Source organism: Salvia hispanica, chromosome 2, assembly GCF_029641045.1.
Source record: "Salvia hispanica isolate PSC_SH4W2 chromosome 2, Shi_PSC_v1, whole genome shotgun sequence".
In the NCBI taxonomy this organism is placed as follows: Eukaryota; Viridiplantae; Streptophyta; class Magnoliopsida; order Lamiales; family Lamiaceae; genus Salvia; species Salvia hispanica.
This window is the reverse complement of record NC_142693.1, coordinates 64,406,972-64,430,902: the sequence shown is the minus strand read 5'-3', so window position 1 is coordinate 64,430,902 and position 23,931 is coordinate 64,406,972. Positions and strand designations below refer to the sequence as shown.

Below are 23,931 nucleotides of genomic sequence, written 5' to 3'. Positions count from 1 at the left end.
TCGGATATTCGGTTTTCGGTTTTTTTCTCACACCTGATCGTGTTTATTTGAGCTCGATAGCATTTCAAAGTTTGATTCCACCTCTGTTGTTTTTTGCTGAAAATATGAGATACATTTAGTTGAATTTTTAAATAACTTGAAAGTGTTCTAAAACCATAAATAATGAATTGTTATTGAAGGTTGATATGACGATAATATATTAACCATTGTTAAATGATTACTTTCTGTGGATAAGTTTGAAATGTAATATTAATGTAAATTATTAGTAATTCTTTGATTGTTCTAACTAAACCCTATATCCTTGACTATATCACACAATGGAAAAGAGTGACAATTATTATAGGACGGAGGCAGTAGTAACAAATGTTATAGTACCATCAGTACTTTCTGGGTTTTTTACATATAAGCAGGTCAATGATACTTGCTAGTTTTATTACATATAAGCAGTAAATGGTACTTGCTAGGTTTATTACATATATGCATCATCACTCAAACATGCAAGAGTAGACACTTGAACAAAATTTAGAGATAAAAATATAAAAGGGATGAAAGGATGCTCATTTATAACGACTTGGAAAAATATTAAGTGCAGGATTTAAAAATTGGTCCTATCGTATGTTACTGCATCAATATTCTATTACACCTTCCAACCCAAAATAATTAATGGTCCGTCCCATAATAATTATTATATTTTATTTGAAAATGGATTCTTTGTCGTGGAAGAATCACAACAGGGCCCCAATATGCCACCATTTTTTATTCACATTGTGATTCAATTGTTACAGCCCTTAAAAGCTTTATAATTAGCTTACATTTTTTATTGTAGTAGTACTCTAATTTACTTGGCCTATGATTAAAGTTACTATTGCACTCATCCACAGCCACACGACCACACCGCTAGTAATGAATACAAAATTATTTAATAATTTATTGAATAGTGTCTTTTCTTATGGAGTAATACTTTGTTAAATTTTAGTAATTGAAATTTTCTCGTTTAAAATAACTCTTTTCGTCCCGCTTTAAGAGTTCTGATTGATCAATTTCGTATGTCCCGTTTTAAAAGTCCTGATTGGGATAAACTAATAAAATATGTTATAAGTGGGTTAAAAGTGAGTCTCAACATCCACTACAACATTTATTTATTCCACTATAACATTTATTTATTACACACTCAAACACTTTCTTAAAGCACGTGTCTGACTCAACCGGTACTCCTCAAGCAGGACGGAGGGAGTAGTATTATCATAAATTAATGTAATATTGATAGTTTATTAAAAATCATAATTAGAGCTTGTTGATAATTTGTTTTGGACAAAAAATTTAGTGATATTTTTTTTATTAAATCATAACTTTTGGTTAAATGTTGAGTTTTAAATTATGGAATTAGAAAAAAATTAATGAAAATAAAATTAATGATCACTAAATTTGAATGTAAAATGAGTTTTTAAATTTAATAAAATTTTAGTGCAAAACAAATTATCAACAAGCTCTAATTACTAGTATAATTTTGAATAATCTACTGATATCTCAATCTCGCAAAAGATTTTACGTTTATGGGATGGTACGAAATTTTAGGCCTTTTTATTTTATACATTAAGTAGAGAGAGAAAATATAATTTTTTATATTAATGTGAATGGAAATTTTTTAAAAAAAATAGAAATGTGATATTTTAAAGTGGAACAAACTAAAAAAGAAAGTGAGTATTTCTTAATAGTACGGAAGAAGTACATTAATTTATGATAATATTAGTATTAGTTAATAATTTTAAACGACAAAATTTGTATTCAACAAAGTATTACCATAAGAGAAGGCACTATTCAATAAATTATTAAATTAAGTTACTAGCGGTGTGGACGCTAACTTAAATCATAAATTGAGGATACTGCAGTGAAAAATGATAGCTATTGAAAAGAATTTAAAGGGTTGTAGCAATTTGAGCAAAACGGTGGCGTATTGTGGCGGGGGATCCATTCTCATTTTATTTTTACTATAAATAGTAAGTATTTCTACGTTCTACTAACTCACTACACTCACATTTTATTATAAAACCAGTATAAAAAGTGGGTCACACGTTCAACTAACTTTTCTAACGAACTTTTCATTACAATTCTTAAAATTCGTAATTACAATAAAATTGACAATTATTGAAGGACGAATGGAGTATTTTGGATATTACGATTGTCGAATGAAATAAGCATTTACACCCTCCATACCTGAAAATCTGTCATTTATTTCTATTTTCGTCCGTCCCCAAAAATTAATCACCTTTCACTTTATCTATTTTTTATAGTAGACCCTACATTCCACTAACTCATTCTCACTCAAATTTTATTAGAAAAATTATATATAAAAATAGGACTCACGTCCATTAACTTTTTCAACTCACTTTTTACTATTACAATTTTTAAAATTTGTGTCGGATCAAATGGTAACAAAGTATGAGATACAAGGAGTAGTGAATACGAAATGCAACTTGAAATTGAGGTAAATTATTCTAATTTTTCTATTGATTTGAAATTAAGATAATTAGGATAATGAAAGAAATAAAGCCAGCAAATATGTTTGTTCGGTAGCGTTAATAATGTATTTTGTGTTTGGTGAGAGGAAGACGGAGATACACGAGGAGCCTCTCAATGCTGCATTATCGCCTAGTCTGTACAGACGAGCACCACCGACAACATCGAAGACAACAATCGCCCCTCCATGATCTATAGCAAAGCAAACTGACTCGTTAAGACAGCAACGCGCAGACTGTGGCAGAGTGTGCGGTAAAACCAAGATACCCATCTCTCCATCATGAGACGGGCGATAAATGGTAGCTACACGATGTGCATTGGTAAGCACCACGGAACTAACACCGCCACCAACACAACCAATCATCACACCACCCTCTATAAGAACATGAACGTCACCGGGAGTCTGAATATGGAAGTAGCAAGCAGCAACCGCAGTGCACGCCACAACCACATCTAAAACAAAACAAATCTTCCCAAATCGTCCCACCTCCAAATTACCCCCAGAATACAATACATCACCTGTCACACCAATCCCACACACGAAAAGATCTGCACCTAAATTTGATAGGCAAACAAAATTAGAAAATTAAATAAATTTTAGAAAATAAAATGTATTCATATCTTAAATATAATATACCAACCTGAATACAGTCCAACCCAATGTGTCCGTGTGCCTGAGAAGTCGAGTAGAGACCCATCTATAGCCATGTCACCTTTACAAATGCGAATGTGGGTGGACATATCTCCTACAGGGTTCTCCCAACGAAAAACATCCCCATTCCCATAAGCTACATAAAGTCTGCTAGAGTCCAAGAGAATGATCCCACGTACTGGCCATTTCGAAAAACAACTCAAACCAACATTTACAAAACTCATGCCTCGAACACGACTATATAATACCACAAATCCATTGCCAAACCCAACTGCAAAGAAATTGTTGCAGCTGGAGATAGCCAATCTCCTACAAGAATGGTCCCCCGAGCTATCCCGCTTCCTCTTCCGAGACAGGTTGGGATAGTGGTTAAAAACACCTCTCTTAAAGTTCAAATGAGCAAAGTAGAAAGCCATGAGCATTTTAAAATGACTAAGACGAAAAATGGAGGGAATTTTGAAAATGAAAGGGGGAAAACTAAAAAGGCTGGCAATGGTAACATCCATATCTTTGGAACGATTTATCATTTAAATAACCCAAAACGGTGAAAGTTATCATCTACAAAATAAAAAAAGTTCTAAAATCGTGGAACGATTTATCATATCATTATAGGCCAAATGTTATAAAATATTAGAATAAAACGACGAATTTTATATATTTTCAAAAAAAAAAAAACCAAAACGGTGAAACGATTTAGAAGGGAATTGGAAAATAAAAACTAATTACTACTATATTATGACAAAACGATATGAAATTAAATTATTATTAAAATATTTTTAAAAAGCTAATATTGTGAAGACATAAAAAATATTTTAAAAGAATTGAAAAAAAGGAAAAATGAATATATGTGTGAATTGGATAGGTTTGAAATGCATTTGAATATTTTTAAAAAGATAAAATGATGAAAATGTGAAAAATGCCTTAAAAGATTAAAAAAATAGAATAAATAAATATATATGTGAATTGTGTAGGTTTCAAATGCATTAGAATATTTATGAAAACAAAAGAATGAAAATTTTAAAAATGTACTCCAAAGGATTTAATAAAACAGATGAATAAAGATTTTTGCATTAGTTTGGGTTTCTATTTTGAAATTCATATTAGAATATTTAAAAAAGATTAAAAAAAAAAGTCTTGAATAAACAAAATGTAAATACAACAAAAGAATAAAATTTTTAAAAATGTATAAGATTTAATAAAACAGATGAATAAAGATTTTTGCATTAGTTTGGGTTTCTATTTTGAAGTTCATATTAGAATATTTAAAAAAGATAAAAAGATTTCAATAAACAAAACGTAAATAAAAGAAAAAGAAATTATGTGTTGTTGGAAGAGGACGAACTCAGGTTAATTAATGGGAGAGATGATAACCACTGGAATGAGCGTGCAAATTATAAATTAATATGTCTAAATATATTATGGCGACAAGTTTTGGGGGTATATTGGTACCCCTTGCTTCCATGTAGCTTTGCCATTGCTAATATTACACGATTAAAACCCGATATTATACGATTAGATTTGATTTATATGTTAAAAATCCAGTTATTAGGATTTATTTACAAGAAATTAAAGAATTAAAGTAGTGTATAATTATTTACTAAAATAAAAATAATGAAAAATCATGTGACAGTTCTAACTTCTAAAATACAAAATTGTTAATAAACTTATAAAACGTTTAAGATAATTTACAAAATTGTTGAGAAACTTATAAATTTTTCTCAATAACCATGGTTAAATGATGACGTTCGGTGGATAACTTTGAATGGTAATATTAATGTAAATGATTAATTCCTAGATTGTCCTAACTAAATCCTAAACTCTTAACTATAATATCACACAATGGAAAAGTGTTTATGGGCCCAATCCATGCTAGACTGAACCCCAGAATTAAAATTTTACCCTTTAAACATTCTCTGCTTTACACTAGGGCCGCGTTTGGTAGTCTGACGGGTTAGATGAAGTGTAGTTAGTTAATTATACATATTGTACTATTCCCTCATGTCAACTCGTCTTTATCCCCTGTTTGATATGAATTGGGGGACCCAGTTATACAAATAATCGGCTGTTTGGTAATGAATTGGGGAGTCGTATTTGACCAGCTATTTCCACAAATACCCTTGGTGAAATTTAATTATTGACTGAAAATCACAGTGGCGGGAATTCACTTTTTGATCTTAGACAAAATAAAAAATTTGGCGGTTTCTTTTTCCGCCTTGAAAATCAACCAAGGCGGGAATTTTATTTGGTGGGGAAAAAATCAAAATTTTGGCGCTTTTATGGAACGCCTATTTAACACTCTTGTCTCATTCGATTATCACTCCAGACTAGCGGTGAATATTCTTGGCCTTTGAAGCATTATAGCAGTAATTTCTTCTCCAATGCTTTGTTGTGATGAACTAACCTTTTTCCTATTTTGTTTGTAAGTTCTGTTTTTTTCTAATATCTTTCGGCATATGCCGCTGGTTATATTCAGGGGATTGCAGTAGCGAGCATGGATTTGGGTGGAAGAGTTCATCCGCAAGGTATATTCCCATCATTTAATTATGACTCATGGATTGATTAAGTATACTATGTTTTCCTTCATGTTTGTCGATTTTGTAGCTGGCAATGGACTCGGCAGGGCAGCTGTGCAAAGGGCTGCCGAACGTCATCGTCGTGTGTGGTCGCGGAGGGAGGAGGAAATTATGATTTCCACGCTGAAAGATCTTGCTGCACTAGGCTGGAAATCCGATAATGGATTTAGAGCCGGGTACCTTGCAAAGGTAGAAGAGGCTCTCCGACGTGAGTTCCCCACCACTGATTTGAAGGTGAACCCCAACATCACATCCAAAATTAGCGCTTGGAAAAAGAACTACTATAGCCTTCAAGGGGTGCTTAACCACAGTGGTGTGGGGTTCAACTTGCGTGGTGATTTCATGGTTGATTGTGATGATCAGCAGTGGGAGCAGATCATACGGGTAGGTCTCATCTTCTTCACATTGGCACATTGATATAGTAGACACACAAATTCTAACAGTTGGTCAATTATTACAGGTTGACAGTCACGCCCGTTTCATTAGGAACCGATCTTGGCCCTTGTGGGATGATTGGAAAGAGATCTTTGGTAAAGATCGTGCTAGTGGGAGCGGCGCTGAAGACATCTCTGACGCTGCGATCAGAGCCAGAGTCCGGGCTAATGCACCTACACCAACTCCTGATAGTGACTACGTCGGCTCGATGGATGAAAATTGGGTTAACCTTGGATCTCCGCCTATAGCTGCATCAGAATCTGCTGGGGAAAGCCCCGAGGGGGTGGACCGTGGTGCCCCAGGAACATCCAAAAAGGCAAAGAGGGCTAAACTTTCCACCCATATTGGTGGAATGGTGGATTTACTGAAGCAGATTCATGATGACTCCAACACACGCCTAGAGATGTTGTCCACGAGGATTGGGTACGAGGTGGATCTGAGCAAGGCGAGAAAGGATGTGTATGAGGTTCTGAGCACCATTGATGGTCTCTCAATGCTGGACATCTTCGACATAGGTGAAGTTCTTGTTGCAAACCCGGCTCGTCATGATTTCTTTATGGGGATGCCGCCAATTGCTCGTCCTGCATATGCACTTCGTGTGCTTGCTGAGAAACGGGCTGGGCAGGTGTAGTTGCTTGGGTATTCACTTCACTTGGTTCGATCTAGTATTTTGGCTTTTGTCTTAGCATAATATGTATGTAATGGCTAGTGCAAGTAATCCTTCTTCTGATGTGGTCTATGGCTTTTGTCTTGTAAATAGTAGTAACTAGGGTGGGACTTGCAGTCATATATCCAGGACCAAGTGGTGAAGTTTCGTAGTACTTAGTGTTTCCTATGTAAAGAAGTAATGGAGTAATGAAGTTTCCTATGTTTTAGTATGTGATATGTTCTGATGAGTTCATCATTTTTTTGGTTCACAAAGTGGTAAATAGGTATACATAAGACTTGAAGCATTCAACACACACAATATCTAATAATACCATCATTAATCACACAACCTTTTATACAAAGATGTTGGTTACATCAGTTCTTAACTTAAGGATTTCTTAGCCCATGTGCAGGTAAAAAGAGTGAAACACAAAAGCCTGCACTACAAGGTACTGATTATGCCTAGAGATCGATAGTTGATAACCACCATAAACTACAAAAGCACTAATACTACTATATGCGTCGAGAAGTTACTACTTATGGGAGCCATGTCAAACATTTAATTCCTCCACCAGGCACCAGGGCTGGAAGATGCACAAGAGCTTGACAAAGGAGAGCCTTGAAGCTTTGCCTTGGTCACATTGTGCAGAGGTGGTGACCCCAAATGTGCTGCCTTGTTGTTTGTTGATTCCTGGTCAGCAACCTCTGTCTGATCATCAAATAGTTTGCGTTTAGATTTTGGCTTCGGCACGCCAATGGGTGAAACAACCTCCCTCGACAAGCTGTTCTCTGCATCGTCGTTGTCGGAGATGTGAATGAGTTGTTCAGTTGTGTCCGAGATGATCACAACAGTGTTCTCAGACTCTGTTTAACTGTCGCATAGCCGAATAATATTCTCATGTTTCTAAACTCCGGCTCCCCCTTGTAGTAGTAGGCTCCAGCCATTTTGTCATTCTACAAAATATATAGATAAATAGTGGATCACTGCAGAATATTATATGAGTAATTACGATACATCAAAAACATCTTCGAAGTATACCATACCTTAAAAATAGACCTCCATATGTCGTCGCTCGCCGTGATGGTGTTCGGGTTTGCATTCCATATCACGCCTGAGACATCAATCACATTATTGAACGACCGGAAGCGATTCTCCAAACTTTGAAGTCGATCATATAGCTCATGTCTAGTGAAACGAATTTTGAATTTTTCGTACACAACGTCGGATGCCTCCATCAAGAAGTGGGTGGGAATGACGAAACCACTCCAATTGGATGCATCCCTTAGCCTTATCATTGTTGTGAGCAAGAGGTTATCCACCTCCTGCGTCCATTTGCCATTGTAAAGAAACACCGACTGTGGGGGAATTTCAAGTGACATTGCCAGTGTCTAGACAAGTGCTCAGTTTAGGAAGTGTGCTCAATTTAGCAAGGGGGTGATAGTATTTAAGATTGGTTCCTTAACAACAACTCAAAAAATGGCTTCAATGCACAACTACTGCCAAGTACTCCATATTTACTTCTCGGTGGGTGAGGGTATTGAATGAACAATATAATATCTCAAGACTATCTACATCTGGTGTCTGCAAAATGAGTGGTTGGAAGGTATATGTCTGAATCACATTCAATAGAAGCCTATTTCGTGCGCGTTGAGGGGTTTACAAAGTACTCCCTCCGTCCCACAAAGTTGTACTCTCTTCGTCCCACGTTGCTTGAGTCACTTATTTTTTGTACTCGTTTTGAAAAAATAATAATAAGTAAGACTCTCCTCTACATTATTCTCCACTTAATTTTTTTTTCTCACCACTTTAACTATTTATTATTATTTTTTCAATACGAGTTCAAAAAATAAATGACTCAAGTAACGTGTGACGGAGGGTGTACGAATTACTGGAATAAGAGCCCATATTAACGAGATTGAAGGATGTATTTAATATCTATTGTGGGAAATATACCAATTGAGTTCAAAAACTATATGAAAAGTTTATCTACATTCCATGTACAGTAGTAGAAATAAATTTTAATATTTTTGTATTCTAATATTTAATCATCATTCGCATTTATTTTCAATCATCTTACGTGTAACTATGTTGAGAAATTATTAATTATTTTAACATTTTAGTACTTTATATTTTCTCAAATATATATAATTATATATACTAAAATAATCTAGACAAACAAAAGTACAGTTGTAAATGCATTTTGTTTTAGCGGACACTATGAATTAAAATAACAGTATAAATGATTATATATGTATAAATTAAACTAATATGGAGTAATAATTATTTAGTGCGGCTCTTGTTTAATTTGATCGTTGCATATTAATTTTATAAGTATTACTCCTACACATTATATTAAATTATACAAGTAGGATTGCAACCTTGGTATTCGTTGTTCATGATTTTTTTCCTCCTTTGTGGGACATTCGAAAATTGAGAAATGTGACAAACTTTGTGGGACGGACGGAGTAATGAACCAACACAAACATGAAGAAAGTAACCTTTCATAACAAAGCTATGTTGTTGTAGTTGGAGGCATTTAATATAGTCTACTGGATGGTATTATAAATTGGGGAAGGTGTTTGCAGAACCGTCACACACCATTCCAATTAAAACCATGGCGCCTACTGGTTTCTCAAAGCTTAAGAATAAGTATGACAACAACAATGCAGTCTGAATCCTATCCTCCATTGAGGATGTGAATACTGACGACCGTTTTGCTTTTGCAGGGGCAAAGGGGAGGAGATAGAAGAGCCTCGCGCATTTTTCCGCCTATACTACCCAGATCTGTATGCCGACAAACTGGTAGGGTGTATAAAATTTGTTTAGTTCTCTCAATATTGTTTTGTCGTATGAGTTTAGTTATGATTTCTATAACTATGCCAATGCAGCGTCTCCCCCCATCCTTTGTGGCATGTCTGGAGAATGGTCTCCACCCCCACTGCCAACTCGTCCTTCGCGAGCGACGTCGTTGGGACGTACAAGTCGAATACGAGGGATTGGGGTTGTTCTTCAAGGGTTTAGGGTGGACTGCCTTTGTGCGCGACAACAACCTTCACAACGGCGATATGCTTATATTTACTCATGTATCAGCCCGTGTTTTCAATGTGACTCGCTTCCTCTCGAACGGGTGTCTGCCTTACTATCCCCGAGGATGTAATGCATACTTGTTAGGCGTTTTTCTATTCAATAACATCAGTCATTTTAAGCTTAATTCAACATTTAACTATGCCTTTTACGCAGACACCGATGACTCTTCCTCCGACTCCGAAGACACTGAGGAGATACCGGAGATGAAAGCTGATGCGTTCGACAAGTAGATCCCATGGAAGTGCATTTTCACGTTGAATTCGGAGATGAACTTAGTGTGCCTTTCTTTTTGTAGAACAATGCACTGTGGGGCACTATTATAATTATATGTACTCGTTTTGTATTGTATTATGTTTTCAATTATGGATGTTGGAAAGTTAACTTTGTGTTGCTTGCACCTAAGAGGTGGTATTTAAAAAAATAGTAGTAAAAAATGTTTGGGGTCGTGGTTTTATAAATTTAGGACCTCGTGTTTTAAACCGAACAAGATACTCCTAAATAAAAGTTCTTGTGGAAGTGTGAAGAGATTAATTACTAGTGAAATATTCGTTAATAATTAGAGGAACATTGAAGTTTAATAGCCTCAGTTAGAATCAATCAATAGAATTTAATCAGATAGGGATGCACGTACATTCAAACACATAAATTGTGTATAACAAAATATAAAAATATCACATATTATACTACATCGATATTATCCACACCAAATATCCTATAGCTCTGGTCCTCGCGCATTTTTTCAGTACCTAGTTTTAAAAATATATTTATGCAATTATAAATTATACAAATAACATGATATGAGTAAATAAATTGGTCTTCACCTGTAAACCGCAAAATAAGTTAATGAAATGAACATAACATCAAACTAATATCAACATAACATCTTTCAGCACCACAATTGAGTTTCAACACAATTACATTGTCTGACTGAATACTACATATAACAAAAGTATAGAATAGTCGATTACAAACCCATACAGAAACTACTAGATACGAAGAAATAGAAGTTGCTAAAGTAGGCGGCCAATTACAATCCCAAATAAAAATATTACAACAGCCATAAACATGAAGAGGGCTTGGATATGGAGTAGGCGATCAGCATGCACTTGCCCAGCCCCCGATGTAACCCGCTCCGTAGGACTTCTTTTCCTGTTCTGGTATTCATCACACCAAATAAAAGATTTCACATGGTTTTCATAATTGGGGCATTTGTAGTAATAACGGCCAGGATTCATTGCAGCTTCCCCCGCGCGTAGCGCCAACAAGTTACCAGCCCCACACGCACAGGGTGGCCCCTCCGCGGCGGTGTCATGCTTCAACTCCATGTTCCTACAGACAAAAATGGAACCGAACAACTTAATCAATTTGGATGTTAAAAACAAATATCAACTACTATAGTATAGTTGACTCAACAACACATATCGATTAAATAAACAACAAACAAATGTATAATTGGTTAACTTGATTCCACATGGATATGGCAAGATTGTCTCTTTTCTGATTCCATTCTGCTGTAGGATCTACTGACTCAACGAAATCTACTTCTGCATTTTCAAGCACATCTTCCGCAGATAAGTTCTCTGGCTCAAGCTGCATTTCAAATGGATCAGAGTCCATTTGACCTCTGATGAAGTTATGGAGCAAGAAACAAGTCATTATAAGTCTATTTTGTATTTCAATCGGATAGTAAGATGGGGAACGGAGAATTCCCCATCGCATTTTCATCACACCAAATGCTCGTTCGATAACATTCCGCGCTTTCGTGTGCCTCATATTGAATAATTCAGTTGGATTCAGTGGACGAATAGCATTGGGGCCCCATTCTTTGAGATGATACCTCACACCTTTGTACGGTGTGAGAAATCCGTCGCTGTTCGCATACCCATTATCACACAAGTAGTAGCTTCCTAAGAGAGGCAGTAGTGTGTCAAACAACAGAATGGTGTATGAGGGTTAGTATGTAGAAGCAAGAGTAGGCAAGGGGATTCAAAGGCAGTATATAACCTTTAGGGACTTTAAGTCCATTTGGTCTATTGATTGCATCTCTTAGGATTCGAGAATCACCGGCTGAGCCCTCCCAGCCAGATAAAACATAAACAAAACGAAGCTTTCTGTCGCAAACAGCCAGTACATTCGTCGATATTTGGCCCTTCCGAGTTCGGTATCTTGCTTTGTCTGCGTTGCTCACTGTCACGTTTATGTATGTGCCATCTAAAGCACCCAAGCAGCCCTAAAATATGAAAAGAAGTGTTCAAATTTAATAAAGTAAGGACTGAAATGAACGGGCTTTACAACCGAATAAACTGTACCGGAAAACACTTCCACCGTGGATCTGTACAACCATCATTTACGGGTTCAGGTGTAACTAGAAGATCTCCATGAAGTTGCAATATTGAACTCAAAATTGAGTGAATGTAGTGTGATATCGTTTGCAATGAGCGACGAAAATTGAAGCCCACAATGCGATTTTTGCTATGATGTGCCAAAACACCGAGGAACATTGCAACTTGCTCTTCGACTTTAACCCACCTTCCGTCAATCAGCCCAGTCCGCTCGCGGAGTAGAATGCATAATCGACCAAATGTATTACGATCCATTCTAAGATTGTTTATGCAATCAACATCAGTAAGGCCTACAAGACGCGTTAGGTGAGCGACTTGTGCCGGAACACGTTCTATTATCTGGTAAGGCCGAACATTTAATCGTCGTTGACGAAGTGACCGGCTGTCGCGCATACATTCCAGAATAGCTGTAAACAACAGCCTATTCACACGATTGACCTCGTGATACTCCTCCACAAGCAGCGACACATCATCACGTTCATGACTACCAGGCCTCGCAGGCAACATCTCCAAATACTGGGAAATGCGAGGGGTTTTGGGTGAATAAATAACAGAGTGCAGAAAGTATTTACAATTTGGGCAAAAATTCGGCAATTCAACAAAACAACCAAATCCATAACACACGACCTTCGTACTAGCAGGCGAATCCCCAAAGAAGAAAACAGAATTCAAAACCGAAGAACAACCCATGAAATTAAAATCCATAACTCAAAACAGAGCTCAAATCGCCAGAAAATACACGAAATATTATAACTTGGGAAAGAAAATTGCAAAGTTCGGAGAATTACCTACAATTCCAGCGATGTGTGGGACTCTCCGTCGTCTTCAGCGATGAAGAAATATCAGAATTTTGTATAGTTGAGGAGACGAGGGTTTGTTATTTCAAATTGGTGTTCAATTGTCGGTAGAAAATAATTCAATTTATCACAAATAGAGTAAATGAAGGGCTATTTTAGTCAAATAACTGGTTGTCTTGTTGTAGATTTCGAGGCATGAAATTTATCCGTAGCAGATCGAGCTGTTAACAATTGGGGTGAAACAGTGGTTTTTTGACGGAACGGAGCTCTATCTGAGTCCGTTATGGGTTTCATAATTTGCTACCAAACGAAGAGAAAAACATAGATAAAAAGCCTTAACCATGCTCCTGGCTACTACCAAACAAAGCCTAGTAGTACAACATATCATCTCCTGCCTCTCACATTTTGATAGGTTTAGCCACTGTTTATGAAAATTATAATTTGGTTTATAGAATTTTATTGAAGAATTGCCTCTTCTTTCATCGATGATCGATTTCCTGATGGTTTTGTCCTGGAAGCATAAATTGAAATTCAATCAAACCCGTTGGACTCCCTCCATGCTCCATCCCTTAACAATAGTCTTCTTTTTCTATTTTGAGTTTGGCCCCGCAAAAATAGTCATCTTCCATTTTTGTCAAGTTTTTGTCTCGTACAAGGTACTAGGTTTCATTCTTCACTACCAATACTCCAATTGCTTTTTCTTTCTACCTCTTCCTACTTTACCAATAAAACACGTACTAATCCTAAAGTCCATATTGTTATGGGACGAAGGAAGGATAACCCTTCTTCTTTTTATCCACGTTTTTGGGTTCGCTAGCTTTGGTACATTTTCCATTACAAAATTAATTCTATTTCTATACGTAATTTTCTCGATTTTGCTTATATTTGGAAACTCATTTTTCGGATTTTCTCAAAGAATATCGTAGTACCAATTGTTTTCACATAACCAAAAGTAATCTGTATTTTCAAAAGTTTTTTTGATTTTCTATTCTTTTGCTCATTTAAGCCGTAGATTTCGAAACTCATTTTTGGGATTTTCTGAAATAAACATATTGGCAATTGAATCAAACTCAAATATTCTGCACTTATATTCTAGATTTAATACTTGGAACAATTAACAAGATGAAATAATCACGATGAAACTGGCAGAATGGATTTATACCAGATCAAAATAATGATCTCAGCAACTAGTTTGAAGGAAAAAGCATAACAATTTAACAATCTCAATAGAAAAATGAAACAACACCACAACCACAAGCTTATGATTCCCACATTTCTTCTTCTGCACCATTTCCAAGCTTAGCTCTGTACAGTTTGGTTAAAACAAGCAAGTAATTAATGTTATGAATTGAAAGGTGAAAATTTGTTCAAGCTAACAACGCTTACCTCTTGAATCTCCTCGCCTTTGGATTGCTCACCTGCACCGTATAAAGAAGCAGGGATGAGAAACTTAACCGAACAACATTTATAAGATTCAATCTTATACTAGTATGATAAAAGATCTTTTACTCGAATACATAGGGTCATTGTCCCGAAATTAAGTATTTTGTACTTTAGAAATGCAAGATTCACTTACCTGTTAAATCAAGATAATTAATTTATGGTAATTTGATGTAAGTAGTGTTGGAAGAAAAGATGATTACCTCCCTCTTCTGGAAGATCTGAGGTCCACAAGGTAAGATTATCCCTTAGAAGCTGCATGATGAGAGTGCTATCCTTGTAGGATTCTTCGTTGAGGCTGTCGAGTTCTGCAATAGCTTCGTCAAAGGCTTGTTTCGCAAGGTGGCAGGCCCTGGCGATGGTAACATCCATATCAGTACCAAACACAGATTTTACAGTGAACCTTCCAATGAACGACCAAAATGGCCAAACGAAATTTCCTTTGACAGTGTCAAACCCATACTAACTGTGAAAACATGATCAAATTTTACTAAATACTGGAGTACTTGTTTGTAATACTATTAGTATCGTTTTACTTTTGTTGCAATTGGACTACATGATTTTCCAGGAATCAAGACCATACTACTGTTAAAATGTGAAATTCATTTCAAAAATATTTTACTCCAATTTTTTGTAAAATAAAATGATGTATACTTAAAAAATCAATGAGAGAGAGAGAGAGAGAGCAGGCACACCTTTCAGGGGAATTCAAGATCTCGTAGTAGAAAACAGAGAAGTTAAGGGCCAACCCAAGCCTAATGGGGTGTGTAGGAGCAAGATCAGTGGAAGCAGCACTAGTGGCAGCCTGAAATGCAAAATTAATTCCTCAAATTATAAATCATGTGATGTATCAAAGTATGACGAAAACCTATGAACCCAGAAAACTATCCATTAAAACAAAGTTACTGAAATATACATAAAAGGATTTCACTTCAATTGTAATTTACATCTAGCAGTTACTGAATAGCAAGAAACATAAAAAAACAGACACAAGAAAAAGTAAGTTAAAAAACCAACTTCGTACGCCTTGAGTGACTGGTCTGCTGCCTCTTTACGATCATCTGTACTCTTGAATTCAGCTAAATAGCGGTAATAGTCTCCTTTCCTTAACATATTAGAAAAATGTATTAAGCTAAAAGCAACCTACTAAACAAAATGATAAACAAAGTTCACAAATCTAAGTCAATAGAATATTGAACTGAAAGTAAAGTCAGCAAAAGTGGAGAACAAAAGATGCAGGGGTGTTCTTACTTAGATGCTAGATTCAATAGTGAGGAGGGAATATCTAAATATGCACTTACATCTTGTAATAAAAGACTGATGATTCTCCTGTTGAGGAAGATGGAAGTAGATGGTCATCAATCACCGCAAGTATGTCCATGCATATCTTAGTGAGCTCATCTTCAACCTGCTGTCTGTAACTCTTTATTCTCTTCACATTCTGCTCATGCCCCTTACTCTCCTCTTTTTGCTCAATGGAAGACAAGATCCGCCAGGATGCCCGCCTTGCACCAATGACATTCTTGTACCCAACTGAAACCAAATTCCTCTCCTCGACGGTCAGCTCCACATCCAATCTCGCAACTTGTTTCATTGCTTCCACCATTTCTGGGAAATGAACATTGCAAACACATCATCACATAAGCCCTGAAACTCTTAGAAGATGCAGAATGAAATAAAGCACACCCTAAGCTTCAAAGTCAGCCATTTCTACACAAAATCAGGTACAGTACATCCACATAAAAGCTATTTAAGCTGACAAAGATATTCATTATGTCCTACTTAAAATGAGTCACCTAACTACTCTGTCTAGGTTATCAATAAGGCTCTTGGTTGAATAGCATATTCAAAGTTCAGGAATATGTCTAACAAAAATATTTCTATAACTCAAAACTTCCATTGATAACACACTAATCTCAAAATTCCTTTCAATCTACATACATAATTATGAATGCATATGTAGACCCTTTATCCATACACCTCAAACAAAATGACTCAGGTAGATCCATGGTACAAACTAATCAATAGCAGTGTCCAGGACTAGTGTGAAACAGCAAGCATTTATTACAAATAAATAAATAGAGCTGCTCTACTCTAATCCAACACTAATTAACAAATATAAAACCAACCAGATACCAGATTCCCCAATCAAAACCACCAAACCAAAAATCAAGCAAAAATCATCAGATTCGGCTTCTCACAACAGAAAATCACTCAGATAGAAAATTCACCAAAACAACCACACGCTAAAACCGCAATGCACTAGCATAACGATCTATCAAAACAACATCTACTTCTCTGTCTAGGTTATCAATAAGGCTCTTGGTTGAACAGCATATTCACAAGTTCACATTCCCCCGGACAACCTACCATTACACCAACTACGTCTACAACTCAACTTCCATCGGTAACACACTAATCTCAAAATTCCTCTCACATATACATACATAGGTATGAATGTATATGTAGATTGTAGACCATTAATTTATACACATCAAACAAAACGAATTAGGTAGATCCACGGTACAAACTAATCAATAAAAGCTTCTCAGCACTAGTGTGAAACAGCAAACAGCAAACATTCATCACAATTATATAAATAGAGCTGCTCTACTCTAATCACACGCTAATTCACACAATCAAACCAGCCAAAAACCAGATTCCCCAACCAAAACCATCAATCAAGTGAAAAATCATCAGATTCAGCTTCACACAACATAAAATCACTCAGATCGGAAATTCACCGAAACAACCAACAGCAAAACGATCCATCAAAAAACACAATCAAAATCAAAATCAAAATCAAAATGACAGTAGCGCGAGAAGTTTACCATCGTATCTCTCAGCTTGCTCAGCGAGCCTCGCCAAGTAAACCTGCTGCTCTCTCTCCTTCTCCATCTCTCTCTCTCTCTCTCTCTCTCTGGATTCTAAGAGTGGAAAAGCGAAGTGCACGATCTTTTATATCTCTCTAGAATCAGACGACTTTTATGGCGTTGTTGGTGGAGGTAACTGTATTGCTCGAGTGAAAAACTGGGCGATTCATCTCAGCCGTCGGTTTGGGAGATCGAGCACGCTCACAGCCGTTGATTAAATGTGAAACTGCGGCATTGACCGTTTTGACCTCAGTCACATATCGGCGCATGCGATTGGCATCTAAATTATTGCTGCTTTGTCACCAACGAGTCATCACAAAATACCATATTAAATTCATATATTTTCAAATATTTTTAGCAATATACTTATTGTAGATTTTTATTAGACAACAATAAAGTCCAATTCCATATTATTATTAGCTGATTTTTTATATAAATACGCCTATATATGTAGTTGAGGTATTTTTTTGGGTATGAAATTAAAGAAAATTTGTGTTAACAAAAAAATGAAATGACTTAAGTACAATGAGACAATAAAAAATATGCGACCTAGCTAAAAAGGGTTTATGTAAATAAATTGATATTAGTAAAATGAAAATATAAGACGTGGTGAGGTGGTTAACAAAAGAAATTTTGGAGATGAATTAAAATAATAAAATGAATAATATAGTATTAAATTCTGAATTTCACATAAAAGTTTGTACTTGTTGAGATGATCTGCTTTTTAAATAGTTGGTTGGTTGTGATAAACTTAGTCACTTAATAATGATATAATTATTGCTACTTTACATTTTAATTTTGTTGAAAGATATGATTCGATGTGTCTATACTTTAATTCGATTTTATTTGGAATGATAGTTAATTAAATATCAGTTAAAAATTGGTTAAATGTCGACCAAATGTGGACTAAACGATAGTGATACTCGCATTAAGTATGTAGCCAAAACGAACCAAATTTGGCAAGATCATGGTATCTTATTGTATAGAGTTTATGCTAGAAAGTAAGAAATCAATAAAAAGACCTAATCCTTCCATCTTCTCCACTCTCACACCATGTTCACTGCTACCTCCACAACCACTCGCCATCGTCCACCTCTGCCACGGCCACCATTTCTCCCTTGTACGTGAAAAGGGAGAATAGGAAATATTCATCCAGACAAAAACTGGAACGTCGAAAGATGGAATTCGAAACTCGAAGATGCATAAATAATGGAAGCTACACAAATGGAGGTAAAAATATGCTCTTAACAATTCTTTAGGATGATGACACAAAATCAGCACTATGTTACAAGAATATATCATCACTGCAGAAACACTTACGCGCCCCTACCTAAATAGCGAGCACCGAACCTGGATTGTGGCTTGTGCAAGGAGACGGCTGTGAATGCACTTGACCACGTCGTTGTTCCTGATGACAAGGCTTGATTGGGGCGTTGGTCCAGTAAGAGTTAAGACCTTGTGTAGCCCGAACTCTGATGATGCTATGAGATATCTTTGTCTACTTGAACAGCTGCTACCAAGAAATGTACATAGATAGAAGTTAGCTGTGATTACTGAGCATTATTACTACGACTTGAGCTAGCATCCCCAAACGAGACAGTTGCTAGAGACTTGGACGCCCAAGCCTTGGCGTTCTTTGCTCCTTCCTGCAGATTGCTTTTCTTGCCTGGCTCGTTCAGAGACTTGAACAGCTGCAGGAGTCGACTGATGTGGACAACGGAATGCTCCCACAAGCCACTGAAGCTCGCGTTTATGATGTACCTCCTCCAAGCCAGTTGACCGTAGCTGCGTAGAGTTGGGAAAGTGTAGTAAAGCAACCTCATGATGACAAACATCGTTGCTAAGGCTAAATACGTTTCCTGCTGCAGCAAATTCTCGGGTGATCGGGCCCATGGGAAAGGGCACGTTTCCTGGTGAGTGTTGTGCATTTCCTCAGATCCTGGGCATCCAATCTTTTCCAAATACATTGGATCAGCTGACGACGCCTTCAAGCCTGAATTTTTAGACGGGTTTCAAGGTTTAAATCTTCAAGCAAATGAGATTTATATCAAAACCTTACAGAGCATAAAAAAGCTTTCTTTAGGAGTATCAGTTTAGTCATCTGGGAGTTATAGCAGATATTTTCCAGAGTAGCGATTTAACACGTTTTAAAGAAAACAATGTCTACTGCAGCAAAAATCTGATCCAGAAATTTTAGGGCACTAACATTAACCAATACCAGTGCTCTTTGATAACCTTACCCGTAACATCACCATAGAAAGAAATTAGAGAGTCCATAGTGCGAGAGCCCTGATATCGCATGCGCATGGTAGAGTTTAGAAGTATCAAGGTAGGAAACCCATAAACTCCGTATTTTGACAGGATACTGAAAGTAGACATGATTTTCATTTAGACTTTGATCATTCCTACAATATCAAGCAGAACACAGGAATGGAGGTATCGATAATCTAACCTTGGCCGGACCGACGATTCTTCAATTGCAAAGTGAGGGATTGAAGGATATATGGAAGACAAAATGGAAAGCTTTGGTCTAAATGTTCCGGAGAAAGGACACCAAGCCGAGTAAAAGAGGACAGACACATAGTCATTTTCGTGTTTGTGGACCATATGCAGCGCCTTCTGCAATGCAACCTCATCCCCCTTCACAGTGGAAATATGTTATTGCAATAAGAACCCTTAATAAGCGAGAAATACAAGTGTATGCTAACTCAAGCAATTACATTAAGATCAAAATGATATTTAGCAGTCTCCCACCCCAATAGAACAACATTTGTATTTCGGATAAAGGGGCTAAAATCGAATTTCAAGATGCATCGAGACTCCAGTACTTGCAGAAATGCTAAGTCTATGTTGTGACTTGTGAGGCTAGAGATGCAATTCTTTCTTATGTTCACAAGTAAAAGGGATCGTTGAAGACAATCAAGACATATATTCTCCTCTTAGCTTTCTCATATCACAAATCACCCCGGCAAGGCGACAACACAAATCTTTCTTTGCTGAAATTCGAAAACCTTTCACTGTTCCTAACATAAAGCAATAACATTAACACCAATAAACCTTCATAGCATTAAAGATATAGCCACCTATTTCAATTACAACATCTTAAACCGAAATCAAATGCACCATAAAAATGGATCATAGTAAATTCTGCAAATATTGTGAAGCGTTGACAAGCACCCAGTCAAATAAACTACAGCAAGAGCTAAAGCTTCATCAAAATAAGTTTTAGCTTTCTTCACAAAATTCACAAACCCTATTTCACACACCAAAGAGCCTCTCACAGTTCTCAGTGATCAACCAGTGACCTCGACGAAAATAAACACTATATCTCACATCAATTCACAAAAATTTCAATTGCATATATCCAGAAACCAATTCCACTCAAAACCCCCAAATTAAACATAGAAACAAAAATTCAACATAATTATACCTCAATCACGCCGCCGGCATGAGGAAATCGGTCCCGATTAATGTAACAAACGTCGCTCCGGGAGGAAAATACCGACTCTTTGAGGGTTTCCAACGCACATAGGGGCCGCGACGGAGCCCTAACGGCGTCGGCGCACGTTAGCCTCCCGATGAGAAGAAACACCGTCAGTCCAACCAGCTCGATAATCCGGCGCAGATCCCTCATTTTCGGAATCGATTAATCGAGTGAATCAGGGTCTGGAGAGCTGAGGAGGCTGAAGACGGGAGGCGGTGGTGAAGAAGGAACACGGCGCGTTTTAGCATCTACACCATTAATATTTTTTGGTTTCAGCTTTTCTCCTTCCAACCTGTCTCCTCTCTCTTTCGCTCACCCACCTATTTATTTTTTATTATTTTATTATTTCTGTATATATAGTTTTATTTATTTTTAAAAATTTGCAATATCCAGGAACAACTATGAGTTTATGATATTAGTACTCGTATTGCTTAATACTCTATCTGTCCTACCAATATGATTTCACTTTAACCCGGCACAGATTGTTAAGAATGGAGTATAATGAAAAATGAGTTGAAAAAGTTAGTGGAATGTGGGTCCTACTTTTATATATGAGTTAGTGGAAGAAATGTGATCAAATGAAAATTCTAAATATTGTACAAACTCAAAACTATGATCTAGAACATTGAAAAATGTCAACAGAATTTCAGCGGTAGTCAATGATTGATGTTGTGTTGATGTTGTGTTGATATTGTGTTGATACTGTATTGACATTAAACTCTTGAAATTTTACACTGTGTTGATATTGTATTGAAATTGTGTTAAAGTTGTGTCGAGGAGTTTTGAGTTTGTACAATATATAAATTTGTATTTTATCACTATCGAAAAGTGATATTGGACAAAATTTATGGGAAAGACGGAAATAGAAAAATTGGACGAGGGAGTAGTTAATCGCGGAATTTGGGTGTTAAGACTAAAGATAATGAAATGAAATGTATAAATGATGATGTGAGGTACAATAAATTAATAATTGTGGTTAATAATGGTGTGAATTATTTAATGGGTCAACTGATTCTGTTGATTTTTTTTTGGGTAGTTTGACATTTATTCTTGTAGTACTATATTACTATGTCAATGCAGTTGATTATCATGCTTAACTAGTATAACACCCGCGCCATGCGCGACTTAAAATATCTTCCTTCTGCTAATTTGTTATTGTGAAAAAAGTAAATAAAATAAGAAACAATGTCATTATAAAAGATAAAAAATTAAAAAATATATACTAACATTATGTTAAAATTGGAAATTATAAATTTAAATAAATTCGAAATGAAATCAATATGAAACATTTATTTTTTACGATATTTAATATATATTGTCCTTAAACAACATACACGGTATGCTAAAATACTATCAATATGAAATAACCATAAAATATTTAGTATAGGACAAAAAATATTCGGAGGATAATTAGTATTATTATAAAAAATTAAACTACAAAACAAATAAAAAAATATATACAAATATTGGCAAAACATTACATTAGAACAACTTAAGTTTGATAAGGTATGAATAAACTTATTTAGAAACAACTAAAATATTACAACAAAGAATAGCATAATAATGAATATGAACTTCAGATCGCCACAACTTCTTTCCACCACTATCTCCCTCAATCTACCACTAGTTCAACATCATGCTTGTTTTTTTATTTTCCTCCTCAACCTCCTAGTGGATGATTTGTGCATGCACGCCAAAAACAGTGTGATATTTTATGCTCTTTGTCTTCTTTGCTTTCTTTTGACATTCCCTTGACTTTGGATATTTTTTTGCATGACAACTATAAAAGTGGCAAAGTTCGAGACGAATATAAAAAGAATTAGCTATGATTTATCTAGTATTTATAAAAAAAAAACTATAAACTCAAAAGATAACATAAACTAACATTAATATAAAGTTTAAATAGTATGAACTAATATCACGCACTACGACATAGAATGAGCCTCAAAATAGGATTTAAAAGTTATAATTTTCTTTCATATTCTCTCACAAGACTCTTTGTCCATAATTTCCGGCTTGCATTTTTGGCTCTTCACCTTTCACTGTCTCTCATAGGTGATAGGACTATAGCTCCACCGTCTCCATATACCGTTCAAAGAGAACTCTCGTCGTAGGGCGTTGGAGTTGAATCATTTGAGGAAGCAAGACATAAACTCAAAGTCAACAACATTTCTAAAACCTTTCGAGTTTTACCTTACAAGATAGACATAAAAATACATTTATCTAAAGAATCAATAACAATTAAAATAAATAATAAAACCTTTCAAATTTTATTGTGTCCGATTAGCATAATGCTTCAGAAAAGCATCTGAGACCCCCCTCCTCCCAATCATAACATTAAGTACAACACTAAAAAAATCTTACTAATTCATGTGTACAGATTAAAATTTCTCTAGAATCTCATTTATTCCCTAGAGAATGGAATACAGAGGAGAGGAGAAAAAACAATTACAAAATGCAGAAAAATAACATCCCAATAGAAAATAATTCACCTGTTTTGACGTTTGTAAGAACATCATTGGTGCAAAAGAATTGCAGCATGGAGCTATCCTGGTTTTTGTCATGTTTGTTTCTAGTTCAGATTTCAGTATGGAAAGCCAATATATAAACGCAGAAATTTCTCTTTTCATTGAAAGGGTTCATTACAATTTATACTCCAAAACTTATCATTAGTGTAAATCACATTAAATTTATTGAGTAATTGTGGGTACGTTTTGTAACTGCAACCCACATTTAAATATATATATATATATATATGCAATTACAATAAACGCTGAAATGTTTCTTTTTTTATTGAAAGGGTGCATTTCAATTTCGAAATCTATAATTAGTTTAAATCACATTTGTTGAGACTTGAGTGATCGTGGGTGATGGTTTGAAACTGCCACCCACATTCAAATACTCCTATATATTTAGGACGGTTACATAATTTCTTCGTCATGGATTTAATTAGATACTACATTAGTCTATATCAATAAATTACGTCATTTAAAGGTAATTTAATGGAGAAAAAAATTGTAAGCACAAAACTTATAAACATTTAAAAATCCATACCCAAAATTTTATAAATATTCAAAATGAA

The 23,931-nt window shown here is 35.7% G+C and overlaps 5 protein-coding genes across 7 annotated transcripts; 2 read left to right on the top strand and 3 right to left on the bottom strand.

Moving 5' to 3' along the window:
- Positions 1-2,527: 2,527 nt before the first annotated feature.
- LOC125200426 (uncharacterized) lies at positions 2,528-3,585 on the bottom strand. The gene is made up of 2 exons (XM_089065288.1): positions 3,159-3,585; positions 2,528-3,072 (listed from the first exon to the last, which is right to left on the bottom strand). Exons 1-2 carry the CDS (start codon positions 3,583-3,585, stop codon positions 2,528-2,530), a joined length of 972 nt encoding a protein of 323 aa, XP_088921414.1.
- Positions 3,586-6,084: 2,499 nt separating this feature from the next.
- LOC148932926 (uncharacterized) lies at positions 6,085-6,944 on the top strand. Its single transcript, XM_089063559.1, has 2 exons — positions 6,085-6,126; positions 6,203-6,944. Exons 1-2 carry the CDS (start codon positions 6,085-6,087, stop codon positions 6,806-6,808), a joined length of 648 nt encoding a protein of 215 aa, XP_088919685.1. The 3' UTR covers positions 6,809-6,944.
- Positions 6,945-9,431: 2,487 nt separating this feature from the next.
- Positions 9,432-10,310, top strand: LOC148932925 (putative B3 domain-containing protein At5g66980). The gene is made up of 4 exons (XM_089063866.1): positions 9,432-9,475; positions 9,553-9,628; positions 9,715-9,979; positions 10,067-10,310. Exons 1-4 carry the CDS (start codon positions 9,441-9,443, stop codon positions 10,141-10,143), a joined length of 453 nt encoding a protein of 150 aa, XP_088919992.1. The 5' UTR covers positions 9,432-9,440; the 3' UTR covers positions 10,144-10,310.
- A 3,870-nt stretch (positions 10,311-14,180) lies between these two features.
- Positions 14,181-17,484, bottom strand: LOC125201442 (14-3-3 protein 7-like). The gene is made up of 7 exons (XM_048099555.2): positions 17,324-17,484; positions 15,794-16,100; positions 15,510-15,597; positions 15,188-15,297; positions 14,696-14,844; positions 14,439-14,470; positions 14,181-14,357 (listed from the first exon to the last, which is right to left on the bottom strand). The coding sequence occupies exons 1-7, from the start codon at positions 17,388-17,390 to the stop codon at positions 14,352-14,354; spliced, it is 759 nt and encodes a 252-aa protein (XP_047955512.1). The 5' UTR covers positions 17,391-17,484; the 3' UTR covers positions 14,181-14,351.
- An 836-nt stretch (positions 17,485-18,320) lies between these two features.
- LOC125201372 (5'-adenylylsulfate reductase-like 4) lies at positions 18,321-21,174 on the bottom strand. Of its 3 annotated transcripts, none has more exons than XR_007172887.2 (5): positions 20,796-21,174; positions 19,818-20,005; positions 19,606-19,730; positions 18,696-19,358; positions 18,321-18,482 (listed from the first exon to the last, which is right to left on the bottom strand). XR_007172887.2 is itself a non-coding variant. In XM_048099454.2 (4 exons), the coding sequence occupies exons 1-4, from the start codon at positions 20,997-20,999 to the stop codon at positions 18,916-18,918; spliced, it is 960 nt and encodes a 319-aa protein (XP_047955411.2). In that variant the 5' UTR covers positions 21,000-21,174; the 3' UTR covers positions 18,547-18,915. The 3 variants fall into 3 exon arrangements, 1 of the variants encoding a protein (XP_047955411.2); XR_007172885.2 differs by lacking the exon at positions 18,321-18,482 and adding an exon at positions 18,547-18,581; XM_048099454.2 differs by lacking the exon at positions 18,321-18,482 and having other exon boundaries at positions 18,547-19,358.
- Between the last annotated feature and the right edge of the window lie 2,757 nt (positions 21,175-23,931).

Coding starts and splice junctions, on each gene's coding strand:
- LOC125200426 (XM_089065288.1), bottom strand. CDS start 3,585: ATGGCTTTCTACTTTGCTCATTTGAACTTTAAGAGAGGTGTTTTTAAC. Junction 3,073..3,158: donor TTGGGTTGGACTGTATTCAG/GTTGGTATATTA, acceptor TATCAAATTTAG/GTGCAGATCTTTTCGTGTGT.
- LOC148932926 (XM_089063559.1), top strand. CDS start 6,085: ATGGTTGATTGTGATGATCAGCAGTGGGAGCAGATCATACGG. Junction 6,127..6,202: donor AGTGGGAGCAGATCATACGG/GTAGGTCTCATC, acceptor CAATTATTACAG/GTTGACAGTCACGCCCGTTT.
- LOC148932925 (XM_089063866.1), top strand. CDS start 9,441: ATGGCGCCTACTGGTTTCTCAAAGCTTAAGAATAA. Junction 9,629..9,714: donor ATCTGTATGCCGACAAACTG/GTAGGGTGTATA, acceptor ATGCCAATGCAG/CGTCTCCCCCCATCCTTTGT. Junction 9,980..10,066: donor GCCTTACTATCCCCGAGGAT/GTAATGCATACT, acceptor CCTTTTACGCAG/ACACCGATGACTCTTCCTCC.
- LOC125201442 (XM_048099555.2), bottom strand. CDS start 17,390: ATGGAGAAGGAGAGAGAGCAGCAGGTTTACTTGGCGAGGCTCGCTGAG. Junction 16,101..17,323: donor GCAAGCTGAGAGATACGATG/GTAAACTTCTCG, acceptor TTCATTTCCCAG/AAATGGTGGAAGCAATGAAA. Junction 14,845..15,187: donor ATCTTGAATTCCCCTGAAAG/GTGTGCCTGCTC, acceptor TACCATCGCCAG/GGCCTGCCACCTTGCGAAAC.
- LOC125201372 (XM_048099454.2), bottom strand. CDS start 20,999: ATGAGGGATCTGCGCCGGATTATCGAGCTGGTTGGACTGACGGTGTTT. Junction 20,006..20,795: donor ATGCCGGCGGCGTGATTGAG/GTATAATTATGT, acceptor TCCACTGTGAAG/GGGGATGAGGTTGCATTGCA. Junction 19,731..19,817: donor GAATCGTCGGTCCGGCCAAG/GTTAGATTATCG, acceptor GTCTACTTTCAG/TATCCTGTCAAAATACGGAG.